The sequence below is a fragment of the Thalassophryne amazonica genome, chromosome 19 (assembly GCF_902500255.1).
Source record: "Thalassophryne amazonica chromosome 19, fThaAma1.1, whole genome shotgun sequence".
Classification (NCBI taxonomy): domain Eukaryota; kingdom Metazoa; phylum Chordata; class Actinopteri; order Batrachoidiformes; family Batrachoididae; genus Thalassophryne; species Thalassophryne amazonica.
The window spans coordinates 46,794,508-46,809,433 of record NC_047121.1 but is presented as its reverse complement, the minus strand read 5'-3'; the positions used below and the strand labels follow the sequence as shown (position 1 = coordinate 46,809,433).

At 40.1% G+C, this 14,926-nt stretch overlaps 1 protein-coding gene across 5 annotated transcripts in view; it reads right to left on the bottom strand.

Annotated features, from left to right (window-relative positions):
* Positions 1–265: 265 nt before the first annotated feature.
* Positions 266–14,926, bottom strand: part of klhdc2 (kelch domain containing 2) — a 40,559-nt gene continuing 25,898 nt past the window's right edge. For 2 of the 5 annotated variants that reach the window (XM_034159989.1, XM_034159990.1), the window contains 13 exons: positions 12,415–12,492; positions 12,227–12,306; positions 12,017–12,134; positions 10,195–10,307; positions 5,679–5,763; positions 5,396–5,479; positions 5,204–5,284; positions 5,050–5,108; positions 2,404–2,513; positions 2,248–2,320; positions 1,693–1,780; positions 1,268–1,320; positions 266–1,157 (listed from right to left, as the gene is read on the bottom strand). In XM_034159989.1, coding sequence (XP_034015880.1) covers positions 1,028–1,157; positions 1,268–1,320; positions 1,693–1,780; positions 2,248–2,320; positions 2,404–2,513; positions 5,050–5,108; positions 5,204–5,284; positions 5,396–5,479; positions 5,679–5,763; positions 10,195–10,307; positions 12,017–12,134; positions 12,227–12,306; positions 12,415–12,492 — 1,152 coding nt within the window. In that variant the 3' untranslated portion in view covers positions 266–1,027. Of the gene's footprint in view, positions 1,158–1,267; positions 1,321–1,692; positions 1,781–2,247; positions 2,321–2,403; positions 2,514–5,049; positions 5,109–5,203; positions 5,285–5,395; positions 5,480–5,678; positions 5,764–10,194; positions 10,308–12,016; positions 12,135–12,226; positions 12,307–12,414; positions 12,718–14,887; positions 14,919–14,926 lie in introns of those variants that run through there. The other 3 variants (XM_034159988.1, XM_034159986.1, XM_034159987.1) reach the window with 3 other exon arrangements.

Below are 14,926 nucleotides of genomic sequence, written 5' to 3'. Positions count from 1 at the left end.
GTTAAGATTTTGAGAGCCAATTAAAGACATTTTTAGCAAAAAAAAAAAAAAAAAAAAAAATTGTTCTGAGAGTTTTATTGAATGATTTTTTTTTTTTTTAAACTGATCTAAAAGTTTGTGTCTGGGCCTAAACAGTTTAACATTCCAGGGTTCTGAGTCAAGGGACTTGACATTACAAGAAGGCATTTTGTGGACATTTGTACTCCAAGTGCCGTTCTACTCTTTCAGATGGATTGTATGTTATTGACAGTTCAAAATATAAATGTACAGTAACAGAGCAGTACGTTTATTTATTGATAACAAATTAAGATTTTTCTTTAATCCTACATTACCAAAAACTCTTAGTGACATGAAACATTTCAGTGCAATTTAACTCAACATCCAACATACCCCCCCAGAATGTAACAGATTGTAAAGACTTTGTCACAAGTCCGAGCATTTTCAATACAGAAAAGACAAATATCATAACTCGTATAATACTATATCCATGACCAGTCAACAGTTTGGACACACTTTCCCATTATGGGAAAGTGTGTCCAAACTGTTGATTGTAATGTACAAAAAGTGGCTTCAAAGTAGTCTTATGTAAAGCAAAGCACTAATTTTATGTCTGTGTCAGTGTAGCCTAATAAAAGCATAACAAACCACTAATTTGAAGTATAATTTGAATAATGAAAATGATTTGCTACTTTTTAAATCTGTACTGTTTGACTAGACATATGTGTTTGTGACACACAATAGAAGCAAACTGTAAATTTGTCTGCCTGAGGAATCCTAGTGTGGGTGGGACAACCAACAAAAAATAATTTCAATATCTTGCTCATTTATAGCGTTAAAGAGAAAGTTGACCTCAAGTGTGACAGGATTTTGGCTGAGAGGTCAAAATTGCTTGTAAAACTTGGTGGGTGAGTCTGGATCCATTTCCAACCGAGCCATGGCTTCTTACTGCAGACACATGAAACTAATGCTTTCAAAAAAAAAAAAAAAAATGCTGCCTGCTTCACTTTTCAGTGAGTGTTTTTAGTGGTTACAGTGACGAGCCCAGTGTGTTGCCCAGCGTCATTCTCTGTTTGAGGCTGTGCAGAAGGTGTTTAGGTAAACAGTCCCAGTAACTCTCCAAACGGTCCCTGTGCTCCACAACGGTGTCCATACAGAACCTGCACAGCAGAAACCATCACACATCAGTGCCACATCCAGAGTAAAAAAAAAAAAAAAAAAAAAAGCCATTAAGGTTTGTGAGGAAGGTGGGAAGCGCGCACACACTCACCTGAGGAGTGATTTGGGCTGCACATTAAAGATCAGTAACTCTTTGCTGTGAGCCTGTTAAAATAATAATAATATATATAAAAGGTTTATCAAATTAATTCATAAGTTTCAAGTTTTATTTATGACAATAATCCAGCCTTTCTTCAAAGAGTGGTCTGCGGAGCACTGTTGGTCCATGAGCAACCCCTAGTGCTCCATGAGTATGTTGTTAAAATATTTTAAATTAACATATTCTATTTAAGTGTTTCTCAATCTGTTTAAAAACAAGTACAAAGTCTTAACAGATAGCAATATACTGCCCGAGTGGTAAACACACCTATTGTTCTTGGATATTTGGGGAATTGGATAGTTTGTAAGATTTGATCCTTGGTGTAAAAAAAAAAAAAGTTTGACAAAGGCTGCATTATTTGCCGATACACAACTTACAGGTCTGTGATGAGATAAGAGGTTGTTGGCGCACCCTCCAAACACAAACACCTCCCCGTCAGGACCACAGCACGCAGTGTGCCACAACCTGAAATGGAAAACGAGCACAACAACACGCAGCGTGTTCTGTCAGCAGCTACCCAGACACTCGGGGCACTTTCACATCTACAAGATTGTTTGGAACAAACCGGAGTCCACAGCCTCATGGTCATATTTCCAAGTGTGTCACACTGTCCCCTCACTGGTCAGAATTTGTGCGTTGACATGTTTGTGTTTACATCAAAGCTGTAAATATGCAATGGTAATATCAGAGCTATCAATAGCCTGTGCACTATAAGTGCAGACTGCTCAATTTTATTTTTTTAAAGTATTCTCAGCAAGTAGCTAATTTAACACCCGAGTGCGATGACTGTGATCACGTGTCCAAATGAATCGAACAAGCCAGAGTGCATCTTAAATGGACTAAAAAGCACAGGTGTGAAAACGCCCTGATTTTAAGTGAAGCTTTTAAGGCTACATCTGTGCTCAACTGTGTGCACGATAGGAGATAGTTACCTGTTGTTCTCTGTGTGATTGTGTTTAAAGGCCTTCCACTCATTTTTACTCGCACAGTACAGCCAAGCGTCATCTGGAACACACATGAGCAAATCTGCTTTAGACCTGCTCCATTTTAAGGCCAGATGCTGGAGAGAATATCTGCTTCACACTCACTCAGTGTCTCCCTTTCTGTGGTGAAACCTCCGAAGAGGAAGATATGATCAGGTGACACAGGAGTGAAGGAGTGCCAGGAGCGGCCCACTGGACCATGCTGGGGGACGCTCCTACAAGGAGTCAGGACAGGAACATCGGAGTAATGCACAGAGTACAGGTGAAGGACCGAAGAAGAGTGATCACGCTGAGATGGAGGAGAATAACGCCTAACAACAGGTCACATCTGCTACAGATTATTCTCTTGTAACAACTATATATAAAAGTATATCTATGTAATCTCTAATCTCTCCAGGAGGAGTAATTCCAACATTCACAATTTGGCCAGAATTTGTGATTTTTAAGTAAAATTAAAGTGGAACCCTGAGCGCATGAGGTATACCCTGTTCCTTGGAAAATATACCTCCTGGTACTATCAGCATTTTGCTGACTATTTAAAGTGCTGTCAATCAGGCTTAAGTTAGGATTATCCAGTGGTATATCCACAAATGAAATAATGGCTGAATTCAGCAAGATTTACTGAAAAATCGGCTTAGCTGACGGTGATCTTGAAAAATTGGTCAAGTTCAACCATATGCAAACTCATGTGAGGTCATCACATGAGCCACCTACATACCAAATTTGGTGAACCTGCTGTTATTTGTTCTCGAGTTATGTTCACCAAGAATTTTGTATGCTGACCTCTGTGACCTAGAAAAATAGGTCGGGACAACCCATATGTTAACTCATCTGAGATCCTCATAAGGGGCACCTATACACTAAGTTTAGTGTGTCTGCTGTCATTTGTTCTCAAGTTATTCCGTTCACAAGACGGATGGATAACCAATTGCTTTATTCAAGTCAGAATAAGCAAATGTATTGTCATACACACTGCTAACAAAATACACATTTAGGATGAGTCCATCCTCTATAGATAGGCCCTCCCATGTGCTGTCAAGTAGTTTGTCCACAAGAAAAATTACTCGCAAACCTCTGCCAGCATCCAATCAGCTCACTGACTGTAACGTGGTGCACTGACATAGATATGAACTGCCTAATGTGAGTTCACAAGAATACAACCCCTGGCAATAATTATGGAATCACCGGCCTCGGAGGATGTTCATTCAGTTGTTTAATTTTGTAGAAAAAAAGCAGATCACAGACATGACACAAAACTAAAGTCATTTCAAATGGCAACTTTCTGGCTTTAAGAAACACTATAAGAAATCAGGAAAAAAAAATTGTGGCAGTCAGTAACAGTTACTTTTTTAGACCAAGCAGAGGGAAAAAAAACATGGACTCACTCAATTCTGAGGAATAAATTATGGAATCACCATGTAAATTTTCATCCCCCAAACTAACACCTGCATCAAATCAGATCTGCTCGTTAGTCTGCATCTAAAAAGGAGTGATCACACCTTGGAGAGCTGTTGCACCAAGTGGACTGACGTGAATCATGGCTCCAACACGAGAGATGTCAATTGAAACAAAGGAGAGGATTATCAAACACTTAAAAGAGGGTAAATCATCACGCAATGTTGCAAAAGATGTTGGTTGTTCATAGTCAGCTGTGTCTAAACTCTGGACCAAATACAAACAACATGGGATGGTTGTTAAAGGCAAACATACTGGTAGACCAAGGAAGACGTCAAAGCGTCAAGACAGAAAACTTAAAGCAATATGTCTCAAAAATTGAAAATGCACAACAAAACAAATGAACAAATGGGAGGAAACTGGAGTCAACGTCTGTGACTGAACTGTAAGAAACCACCTAAAGGAAATGGGATTTACATACAGAAAAGCTAAACGAAAGCCATCATTAACACCTAAACAGAAAAAAACAAGGTTACAATGGGCTAAGGAAAAGCAATTGTGGACTGTTGATGACTGGATGAAAGTCATATTCAGTGATGAATCTTGAATCTGCATTGGGCAAGCTGATGATGCTGGAACTTTTGTTTGGTGCCATTCCAATGAGATTTATAAAGATGACTGGGATGATGGGATGATGAAATCAATTTTCAAGATGATAATGCATCTTGCCATAGAGCAAAAACTGTGAAAACATTCCTTGCAAACAGACACATAGGGTCAATGTCATGGCCTGCAAATAGTCCGGATCTTAATCCAATTGAAAATCTTTGGTGGAAGTTGAAAAAAATGGTCCATGACAAGGCTCCAACCTGCAAAGCTGATCTGGCAACAGCAATCAGAGAAAGTTGGAGCCAGATTGATGAAAAGTACTGTTTGTCACTCATTAAGTCCATGCCTCAGAGACTGCAAGCTGTTATAAAAGCCAGAGGTGGTGCAACAAAATACTAGTGATGTGTTGGAGCGTTCTTTTGTTTTTCATGATTCCATAATTTTTTCCTAAGAATTGAGTGATTCCATATTTTTTCCCTCTGCTTGGTCTAAAAAAGTAACCGTTACTGACTGCCACAATTTTTTTTCCTGATTTCTTATAGTGTTTCTTAAAGCCAGAAAGTTGCCATTTGAAATTACTTTAGTTTTGTGTCATGTCTGTGATCTGCTTTTTTTCTACAAAATTAAACAACTGAATGAACATCCTCCGAGGCCAGTGATTCCATAATTTTTGCCAGGGGTTGTACACACACACGATGACATGTTTTACATAGTATGTTTATAGTGGCGAGATATAAAAATACTTACATTTCATGCCACTGCCATGTGTCCAGGTCAACATAGTACAGATCATTTAGTCTGTAGTTCTGTGGACCAAAGTGTATTGGAATTAGTATGCAAAAGAAAGAAGGAAAATATTAATACTTATGAACTGGAATAATATAAGTATATACAAAAATACCTTGTAACGTCCCCCAAACACGTAGCCTCTGTTACCCATTGTTGCACAGGCGTGTGCTGCTCTGGGTGATGGTGTGTTTCCCTGCATCGGGCCGTGACACAGAATTTTCCTAAAGTTCTGTTTTGCTGCACAAGCCTGACTGACATTTTGGTAAAGTGTGATGTGACAGTAGCTGCATTTACATGCGCTCACCATGGTGACAGGCTGGCTCCATGTGGATGTCTCCAGGTCCAGGATATGGATATGATTGTTCCATCCTCGTCCAGGACTGCCCCACTGGTACAAGAAAGACATTGACATTTCAAGTCACTGTGGAGTTTATTTCATACTGTCTTTGCAGGAGATACAAGCTTCAGCATTTGCATACAACTTGCTTTGAATGATAATGGATGCAGACAATAGAAAACAGGATTTAACATTTGAAGAGGGGCAGTTTTTTTTTTTTTTTGCTTTTCTTCCTGTTTTTAAAGCTTACCACCAGTGAAGATGATTCATCATACTCAAAAGTCCCTTGATGAGGCCCCTGTTGAGCGTAGCCGTATCCTCCAAAGAATATCAGTCTGTGGACACAATGTAACGCAGAACTCAGCCACATGGGGTGTGCAGCCAGTACATTCTGAGTGTCGGTCCCAAGCCCGGATAAATGAGGAGGGTTGCGTCAGGAAGGGCATCCGGCGTAACACAAGCCAACCCAACTATGCAGACTCAGAATCGAATTCCCATACCGGATCGGTCGCGGCCTGGGTTAACAACGTCCGCCACCGGTGCTATTGCCCAACAGGGTGCCGGTGGAAATTGGGCTACTGCTGGGCGAAAACGACGAAGAAGAGGAGGAAAACGTTGCCACGAACAGCGGGAGAAGAAGAAAACTAGAAGGGTGGAAATGAGAGTGGGGACTTTGAATGTTGGTAGTATGACTGGTAAAGGGAGAGAGCTGGCTGATATGATGGAGAGGAGAAAGGTAGACATATTGTGTGTGCAAGAGACCAAGTGGAAGGGAAGTAAGAGCAGGAGCATCAGCGGTGGGTACAAGTTGTTGTACCATGGTGAGGACAGGAAGAGAAATGGTGTTGGGGTCATTTTAAAGGAAGAGTATGTTAAAAGTGTGTTGGAGGTTAAGCGAGTGTCTGACAGGGTGATGAGTGTGAAGTTGGAAATTGAAGGGGTGATGATGAATATCATCAGTGCATATGCCCCACAGGTAGGTTGTGAGATGAAGGAGAAAGATTTCTGGAGTGTGTTAGATGAGGTGGTGGAGAGTGTGCCCAAGCATGAAAGAGTGGTGATAGGAGCAGACTTCAATGGGCATGTTGGTGAAGGGAACAGAGGTGATGAGGAAGTAATGGGTAGATATGGTATCAAGGATAGGAATGGGGAAGGACAGATGGTAGTTGATTTTGCAAAAAGGATGGAAATGGCTGTGGTGAATACCTACTTTAAGAAAGGGAGGAGCACAGGGTAACATATAAGAGTGGAGGAAGGTGCACACAGGTGGACTACATTCTTTATAGGAGATGCAAGCTAAAAGAAATCACAGACTGTAAGGTGGTAGCAGGAGAGAGTGTCACTAGACAGCATAGGATGGTTGTTTGTAGGATGACTTTAGAGGTAAAGAAGAAGAAGAGAGTGAGAGCTCAACAAAGGATCAGATGGTGGAAGCTGAAGGAGGAAGACTGTTGTGTGAAATTTAGCGAGCAGGTGAGAGAAGCACTGGTTGGAGGGGAAGCAATTTTGGACAACTGGAAAAGTACTGCAGATGTGGTGAGGGAGACAGCTAGGGCAGTACTGGGTATGACATCTGGACAGTGGAAGGAAGACAAGGAGACTTGGTGGTGGAATGAAGAGGTCCAGGAAAGCATAAGGAGAAAGAGGTTGGCGAAAACGTTTTGGGATAGCTGGAGAGACGAAGAAAGTAGACAGGAGTACAAGGAGATGTGGCGTAAGGTGAGAAGAGAAGTGGCAAAAGCAAAGCAAAAGGCATATTGCGAGCTGTACAAGAAGTTGAATAGTAAAGAAGGAGAAAAGGACTTGTACCGATTGGCCAGACAAAGGGACAGAGCTGGAAAGGATGTGCAGCAGGTTAGGGCGGTAAAAGATGCACATGGTAATGTGCTGACAAGTGAGGAGTGTGTGCTGAGAAGGTGGAGGGAATATTTTGAAGAGTTGATGAATAAAGAAAATGAGCGAGAGAAAAGGCTGGATGATGTGGTGAGAGTAAATCAGGAAGTAAAAGAGATTAGCAAGGAAGAAGTGAGGGCTGCTATGAAGAGGATGAAGAGTGGAAAGGCAGTTGGTCCAGATGACATTCCAATGGAGGCATGGAAATGTCTAGGAGAGATGGCAGTAAAAAATATCTTGGCAGTAAAATAAAATCTTGGAAAGTGAGAGGATGCCTGAGGAGTGGAGACAAAGTGTGCTGGTTCCTATTTTCAAGAACAAGGGTGATGTGCAGAGCTGCAGTAACTACAGAGGCATAAAGCTGATCAGCCACAGCATGAAGTTATGGGAAAGAGTAGTAGAAGCTAGGCTTAGAAAACAGGTGAAGATCTGTGAGCAGCAATATGGTTTCAAGCCGAGAAAGAGCCCTACAGATGCAATGTTTGCTCTGAGAATACTGTTGGAAAAGTACAGAGAAGGACAGAAAGAGTTACATTGTGTGTTTGTAGACTTAGAAAAAGCTTATGATAGGGTGCCAAGAGAAGAGTTGTGGCATTGTATGAGGAAGTCTGGAGTGGCAGAGAAGTATGTTAGGGTAGTGCAGGATATGTACAAGAATAGTGTGACAGCGGTGAGATGCGCAGTCGGAATGACAGACTCATTCAAGGTGGAGGTGGGATTACACCAAGGATCAGCTCTGAGTCCTTTCTTGTTTGCAGTGGTGATGGACAGGTTGACAGATGAGATCAGACAGGAGTCCCCATGGACTATGATATTTGCAGATGACATTGTGATCTGTAGTGAGAGTAGAGGGCAAGTTGAGTCTAGTTTGGAGAAGTGGAGATATGCTTTGGAGAGAAGGGGAATGAAAGTCAGTAGAAGCAAGACTGAGTACGTGTGTGTGAATGAGAGGGAGCCCAGTGGAATAGTGCAGTTACAAGGAGTAGAAGTGGTGAAAGTAGATGAGTTTAAATATTTGGGGTCAACTGTTCAAAGTAATGGAGAGTGTGGTAGAGAGGTGAAGAAGAGAGTGCAGGCAGGGTGGAGTGGATGGAGAAAGGTGGCAGGAGTGATTTGTGACCGAAGAATATCAGCAAGACTGAAGGGGAAAGTTTACAAAACAGTAGTGAGACCAGCTATGTTGTATGGTTTAGAGACAGTGGCACTAACAAAAAGACAGGAGGCAGAGCTGGAGGTGGCAGAGCTGAAGATGTTGAGATTCTCTTTGGGAGTGACAAGAATGGACAAGATTAGGAATGAACATATCAGAGGGACAGCTCAGGTGGGACGGTTTGGAGACAAAGTCAGAGAGGCGAGATTGAGATGGTTTGGACATGTGCAGAGGAGGGACCCAGGCTATATAGGGAGAAGGATGCTGAGGATGGAGCCACCAGGCAGGAGGAGAAGAGGGAGACCAAAGAGGAGGTTCATGGATGTGCTGAGAGAGGACATGCAGGTGGTTGGTGTGACAGAGGAAGATACAGAGGACAGGGTGAGATGGAGGCGATTGATCTGCTGTGGCGACCCCTAACGGGAACAGCCGAAAGACAAAGAAGAAGACACAATGTAACGCAGGATTAGTTCATGATACTGTTCCAAAATACTTAACAATTCAAAACAACAAAACCTCTGGAGACTGTTAAATATGTTACACATGCCATATTCAGTGCTGGGATACAGTATTGCAGTGCCATATTTTTTTCCCCTCAGACCTTGGTCTTTAATGGCTTAACAAAATTCAAGCACATGGAATTTTGCTGTTTTTAAAAATATAAACTATGGGAAGTTCATAAACAATCTGTACAATACAGAAGAGTACTTTTATTGCAAACAGTTGCTGTTGTTGTAGTTACTTTTAAAATACATCTTGTTTTGGTACATTTTTCGTGAAGCCTGGTCTTGGCCTTTGGAGGGTTGGGTGTCAAAACTTTGACCTTGAGGGTTTGGGTCTTAACTACACCACTGTAGGGTTGTGTTGATGGACTGGTACTGGTGCAGATACTGACCTTTGTAAGCAAATCAAATGTTAGTTAGACACACCAGCCCCACATAAATGTTTTATGTTAGCCACTGATTGATGCCACTGGTTGATGGATTATAACAACACAATTTCGTCAACTTTGCAGAACGCTGGTGTTTGAAATTTATAACCTCCGCCAACACTAGTTGTCTGACTAGTTGATCTGGATCCAACTTTGTCAGGTGATAGTGAGTGCCAGTCTGCACCCCACTTTCAAATATGAGAGTGATTGGGGCACATTTGATTAATGTAAAATATAAATTAAATGGGATTTTCAATGCTAAATTTAAATGGTCACAAAATCTGTAATTTGGATTGAGCTCCTGATCAAACTTTATCAGCCGATAAAGGATACCATCCTACATAATGCTTTCAAATATGAAAGAAATTTGATTTTTTTTTTTTTTTTTATGAATTTTTGAAAATCTGTTCAATGTTGAAGATAGGGACTTTTCCAATTTTACAAGATTTTTCCTCATTCTGACCTAAAATATTGAATCAGTTCTTGCCTCAGGATATGAATTTTCTGAAAAAATTCATCATCGTATATGAAAAATTGTGGGCTTCAGGCTGTTCACAAACAAACAATCAATCAAACAAACGGGTGAAAACATAACCACCTCCAACTTCGCTGGCTGACGTAATCATAGCCTCGTGTTCCCACATTGGAAAAAGATCCTAAATCAGGATATTTGTCTCTTCCATTTGTTATATGAATACTACAGATTTGAAACGAGGTCAGCATTCTCAGACCCAGTTTAAAATACAACTCCACTGACCGTACATACATATATAAATCAAGATAATTGCTAACTTGTTCCTCTGAACCCAGCAACCAAGCTTGTCCTTGCTGGATGGAGGAAACCCCTTCAGATCCCTCATCTCTTCCCAGAGGAGAGTGGTAGTTCTCAGGGGCAGGCGGTAGATCTACGGAAACAATATATCAAATATCTAATCGAATGATGATATGACAGCAAAGGAGTCTAGCATATTATATCACTTAACTTGACTATCCACAATTCAATTTTAAAGATTTATAAATTATTCTTAAGTGTTATTCATGTCATACCACTAAACTAAATCTGTCTGACATATGGCATTACAAACTTATTAGAAAGAACCACAATTGAATAATTATCATTTAATATGTCAAATATGGCTTGATGACAGCACATATTGATTTGTCACGTCCGGCCTGATCAATTTCAGATATTCGTAAGTCATTCTGCGTACCCATTAGGACTAGTCAAATGAAACACTCAACAATGTTTCAAACAGTTTAGTAGCGGTGGATGTTAACATGGATGCCACTGAGAAAGCCCATAGAAAACACTATGAACATGAAAGCGCTCACTAATTAACTGATTAATCAATTAATTAATATTTCACTCCCAGATAACTGATTGAGAAATCATTGCTCATAGAAACACATAGCTTACACTCAGCGAACACATGACAACAAAATCACGAGCAAAATGCAATTTACTGTATGTACAAATTTTTGCTGCGCTGGTAACCATGTAGGGTTTAAAGACCACAAATGTAGACGGCGATGAGTTAGTCCATCCAACACTATAGCTGAAAAACAACAAACGCTATTATCTCGTAACTCACCAAATTAAAACAAAAAAGAGCACATAATAAAGATGATGCGATTAGTTGATGCTTCGCATTGATGCACCAAACACCAACCCTGTTTTGCCTTTGTAATATCCCATAGATGGGTCTGCCACCTGCTGGGTGGATTATGGAAACTTACAAACAGCTATACTTCATTTTACATGTAGTTTCTTAAATCTGCCATCTACGGAACACAATGTGTCCTTGTTGGTGGCTCCACCCACCTTTCGTGTCCATGTTAGATAACAAATTACGAGTTACAAATTACTCGTAAGTGAGCAATCACAGGGAGACATGTGGCACACTACAAGGCCAAATAAGGGAAAAATTTACAACAGAATGGGAAAGCAAAACCAGAATTAACGAATGGATGGAATGTGTGGCTGGAAATGGTGCCAAAGCATTTCGTAGGTACTGCAAATTAGTGATGGCAAACTCGAAACACTGTTCAGGAACATTTGAAAGCCTGTTTCGGAACATTATTCCAAAGTCCCCAAAAGTAGACACACTGAAGACTGCCACCTACCTGACGGTTCACGAATGTGCAACCACATTAAATTACAAAATTTATATTTAATGGCTACAGTCAGTGTTGGGTCAGGATGTTTTCAAAAGTAAACACCACATAGTCTAAATCTTTTTATTCTTTTTTTAAAACCCAGGATAAGGTTAAAATTATAAGTCCAATTTTGACAAATCAAACCTTATCTCAAACCTTACCAAACGATATCAGAAATGAGACATTCTACTTGTCGTAATTTAAAAGGACATCTGGAATTGATTTTTCAGGCAGACAAAACAATTGTAGCCACCTCTAATACGCTTGTAAGAACAAATCAATGAGGAATATTTATTAGTCAGAATGCACAAGGTGAATTTGTGTACCTAATAAATATAAAAACAGCTGACTGTACAACACAAACATCAAACTGATACATCTCTGAGAACAAAGTGAAACACAAACTGAACCAATAAGAGTGAAAAGATTAAGAAATCCAATGCAAGGCAAAGTTTACCCTGTTTGTGTTTCCTCTGGCGTGATGCCCTCCAAACAAATAGATGACTCCATCGACACACGCCGCGCAGCTGCCGGACATCGATGTATGCAGGTTACCGCCGGCTACATGTCTTGTCCTGTAAATGTGAAAGGATTCTTTGAAGTCTGTCTACATTTTTAGGAGCTGCGTCTCTAAAATACTTCAAAGGTTGATGATGTTGGTTTTTACCATATGCCGGTCTCCATGTCGTACGTCCAGATCTCATTTCGAGGCAGATACAAGTCGAAGAATCTATGTGTTTGAGCATTCTTAATCAAATGGGAAAGTCATTTTAATCAACACATAAACTCTAGGTAAGATATCTTCATGGAATGAAAATATCATTTTAGTTAATCAATGCCATATGGCGTCCTTACCTTATACCCACCCCATATGTACATGATGTTCCGGTCGACCACGGCTATATGACCGCTGCGCTCTGCTGGGGTGAACAACTCAAACGACTCATCTGCTTCAGGGCCCAATAACTCTGCAATCTCCACCTCGACTACTTCCTCATCATCTGCAACTATCCAGTCAAACTCTCTGTCATCTTCATCTCTGTCTGGCTCGTTGCCATCTTCTCCAGCAGGCACAAGATCACCACCATCTTCCTCAATATTAGCCATTCCCCGCTGTCTATGATTAAGGTGAGATAAGACAAATGTGAAAAACACCAACTCCAAAAAACAACTGTGAATCATTTAACTAATCAAAGAACTGTTAAAGACTAAAAACAAAAACCTTTCAAGTTTTGACTCGCTCATCTCTTAAAACGTGTTTGGGAAACGGCTTTAAAACAAATTTACACCAATGACAACAGAATTATATAAAATGGTTTTAAACATATTTTAAATTGAACTAAAGATTTTCTCATTCGGAACAGGTTTTACAGCAATCGAACCAACTACACAATGAAATCTGGACTTATTATTTTAATGTCTGACCTGACTAAGATTATTGTTGTTCCATGCAGAAGATACACTGGTTTAAACTTCTTTTTGTGACATTTTAAATGGGTTTAAATGGTAAATGGACTGCATTTATATAGGGCTTTTCCATCAGCATCAGATGCTCAAAGCGCTTTACAATAATGCCTCACATTCACCCTGATGTCAGGGTGCTGCCATACAAGGCGCTCACTACACACCGGGAGCAACTAGGGGATTAAAGACCTTGTCCAAGGGCCCTTAGTGATTTTCCAGTCAGGCTGGGCTTTGAACCAAGGATCTTCTGGTCTCAAGCCCAACGCCTTAACCACTAGACCATCACCTGGTTTAAGATCATTTAAACCAAATAGTTGCTTTGGAAGTACTTCAGCAGCTCTAAGACAAATATTTTTAGTCACGGTATTCTAGCTAGCTACAAGGAATGGACGCTATTTACAGCAAGCCATCATACACTCATACTCACTTAATAAAAGACCCCATCATACTAAAAGCAAACACAGCAGCATATTCAGCAAGAGCATATACAAATGCTCAATATAGGATTAAAATGATTAATACCAAATGAGGTATTAAAACCCTTACCACTGGTACAGATATCTCCCTCACAGTAAAACAGATTTTTGGCATGTTCTAATTTTACACAGTGAGGAAATAATGTGGCACACTTCACTGGGCATAATCCAGCAGTGTTGATGACCCGCTATAACTGCAAAAGGCCCAAATGATTCCCACATGCCAGGTGTCTTTGGCAGACAGACGGGTACTTTCAACAAGTGGGGATGGGCCAGTTGTCTGCCTGGGTGGTTAATATCTAGATGCAGCAACGCTCAGCATCTGTTAGCATTCTCAGACCCCACCTAGTGTTTGCAACCTGTTAAACAAATGAGCTTACATCAGCATGTGATCAATAAAATTACTGGCTCTTACATACCTCAGAGATAGGAAGGAATAATCCCTAGCTAACATTTAAGAATCACACTACTGTCAAGACACATCGACCACTTATACCGTTTGGTATATCGGTTCATGCAGCGCTTAGACAAGTTTGTGAATCCCATCATATGTGCAATTCTTAACACCAACTTAAAATTTAGGTCCTGGATTAGGACCCACTGGTTACGGATGTTACATACGAACTTCTATGTATAAGTCTGTAACTGCCCAGTTATGGACCTATGTACTTATCATTTATCTATGTACTCTTGAGTCTTGAATAAAGTCATGATTATTATTATTATGCCCATTCAGCATGGAAATGCCCAGATGTTGTAGAGAATATTGTTCTGAAACCTGATTTAATTAAATCTATTGTACGTAAAAGTTCACATACAATCGTAATGGGTGTGTAATTACACATATCTATGACTATGGAAAACTTGAATTTGAACAGGTTCAAAATGGTAACATTTATTATTGAATAATTTGGGGCAAGTACTATGAAGGCACTAACAAAGATGGTTAGAGTTGCAATCTTTTCAGACTCTGGAATTGTTTTGGACACTGTGATATAACATTAACATGCAGTTTAGACGATTTCTTTCGAAAATAAATGATTAAAAACCTACAAATGGATCCTGATAAGCTTAAACGGTTTGGATAATTTTGTCTCTTGGATAACATTCAGGAAGAAAACAACCTAGTTAGAACTACAATGATATTTTTAAAATGTTGTGTGTTTAATTAGGCTTTGTATTAAACGAGGAGCTAAATGAAAATGTTCTAATTTAGCTCAACAAAATCAGCAACGGCAAGCTAACAGCTGTTAGCTAATGTTTATGCTAGCTGCACTCCCTTTATGCTAGCTGCGTCGCTGATATTACGAAATTAAAACCCCTGATTTCATTTAATAGCATTACACACAAACATATTTCAAATGCATTCGTGTCTGTGTGGGATTTACCTTGTTTTAATTTCCCCTGCAGATTTCAACAGAACGCCA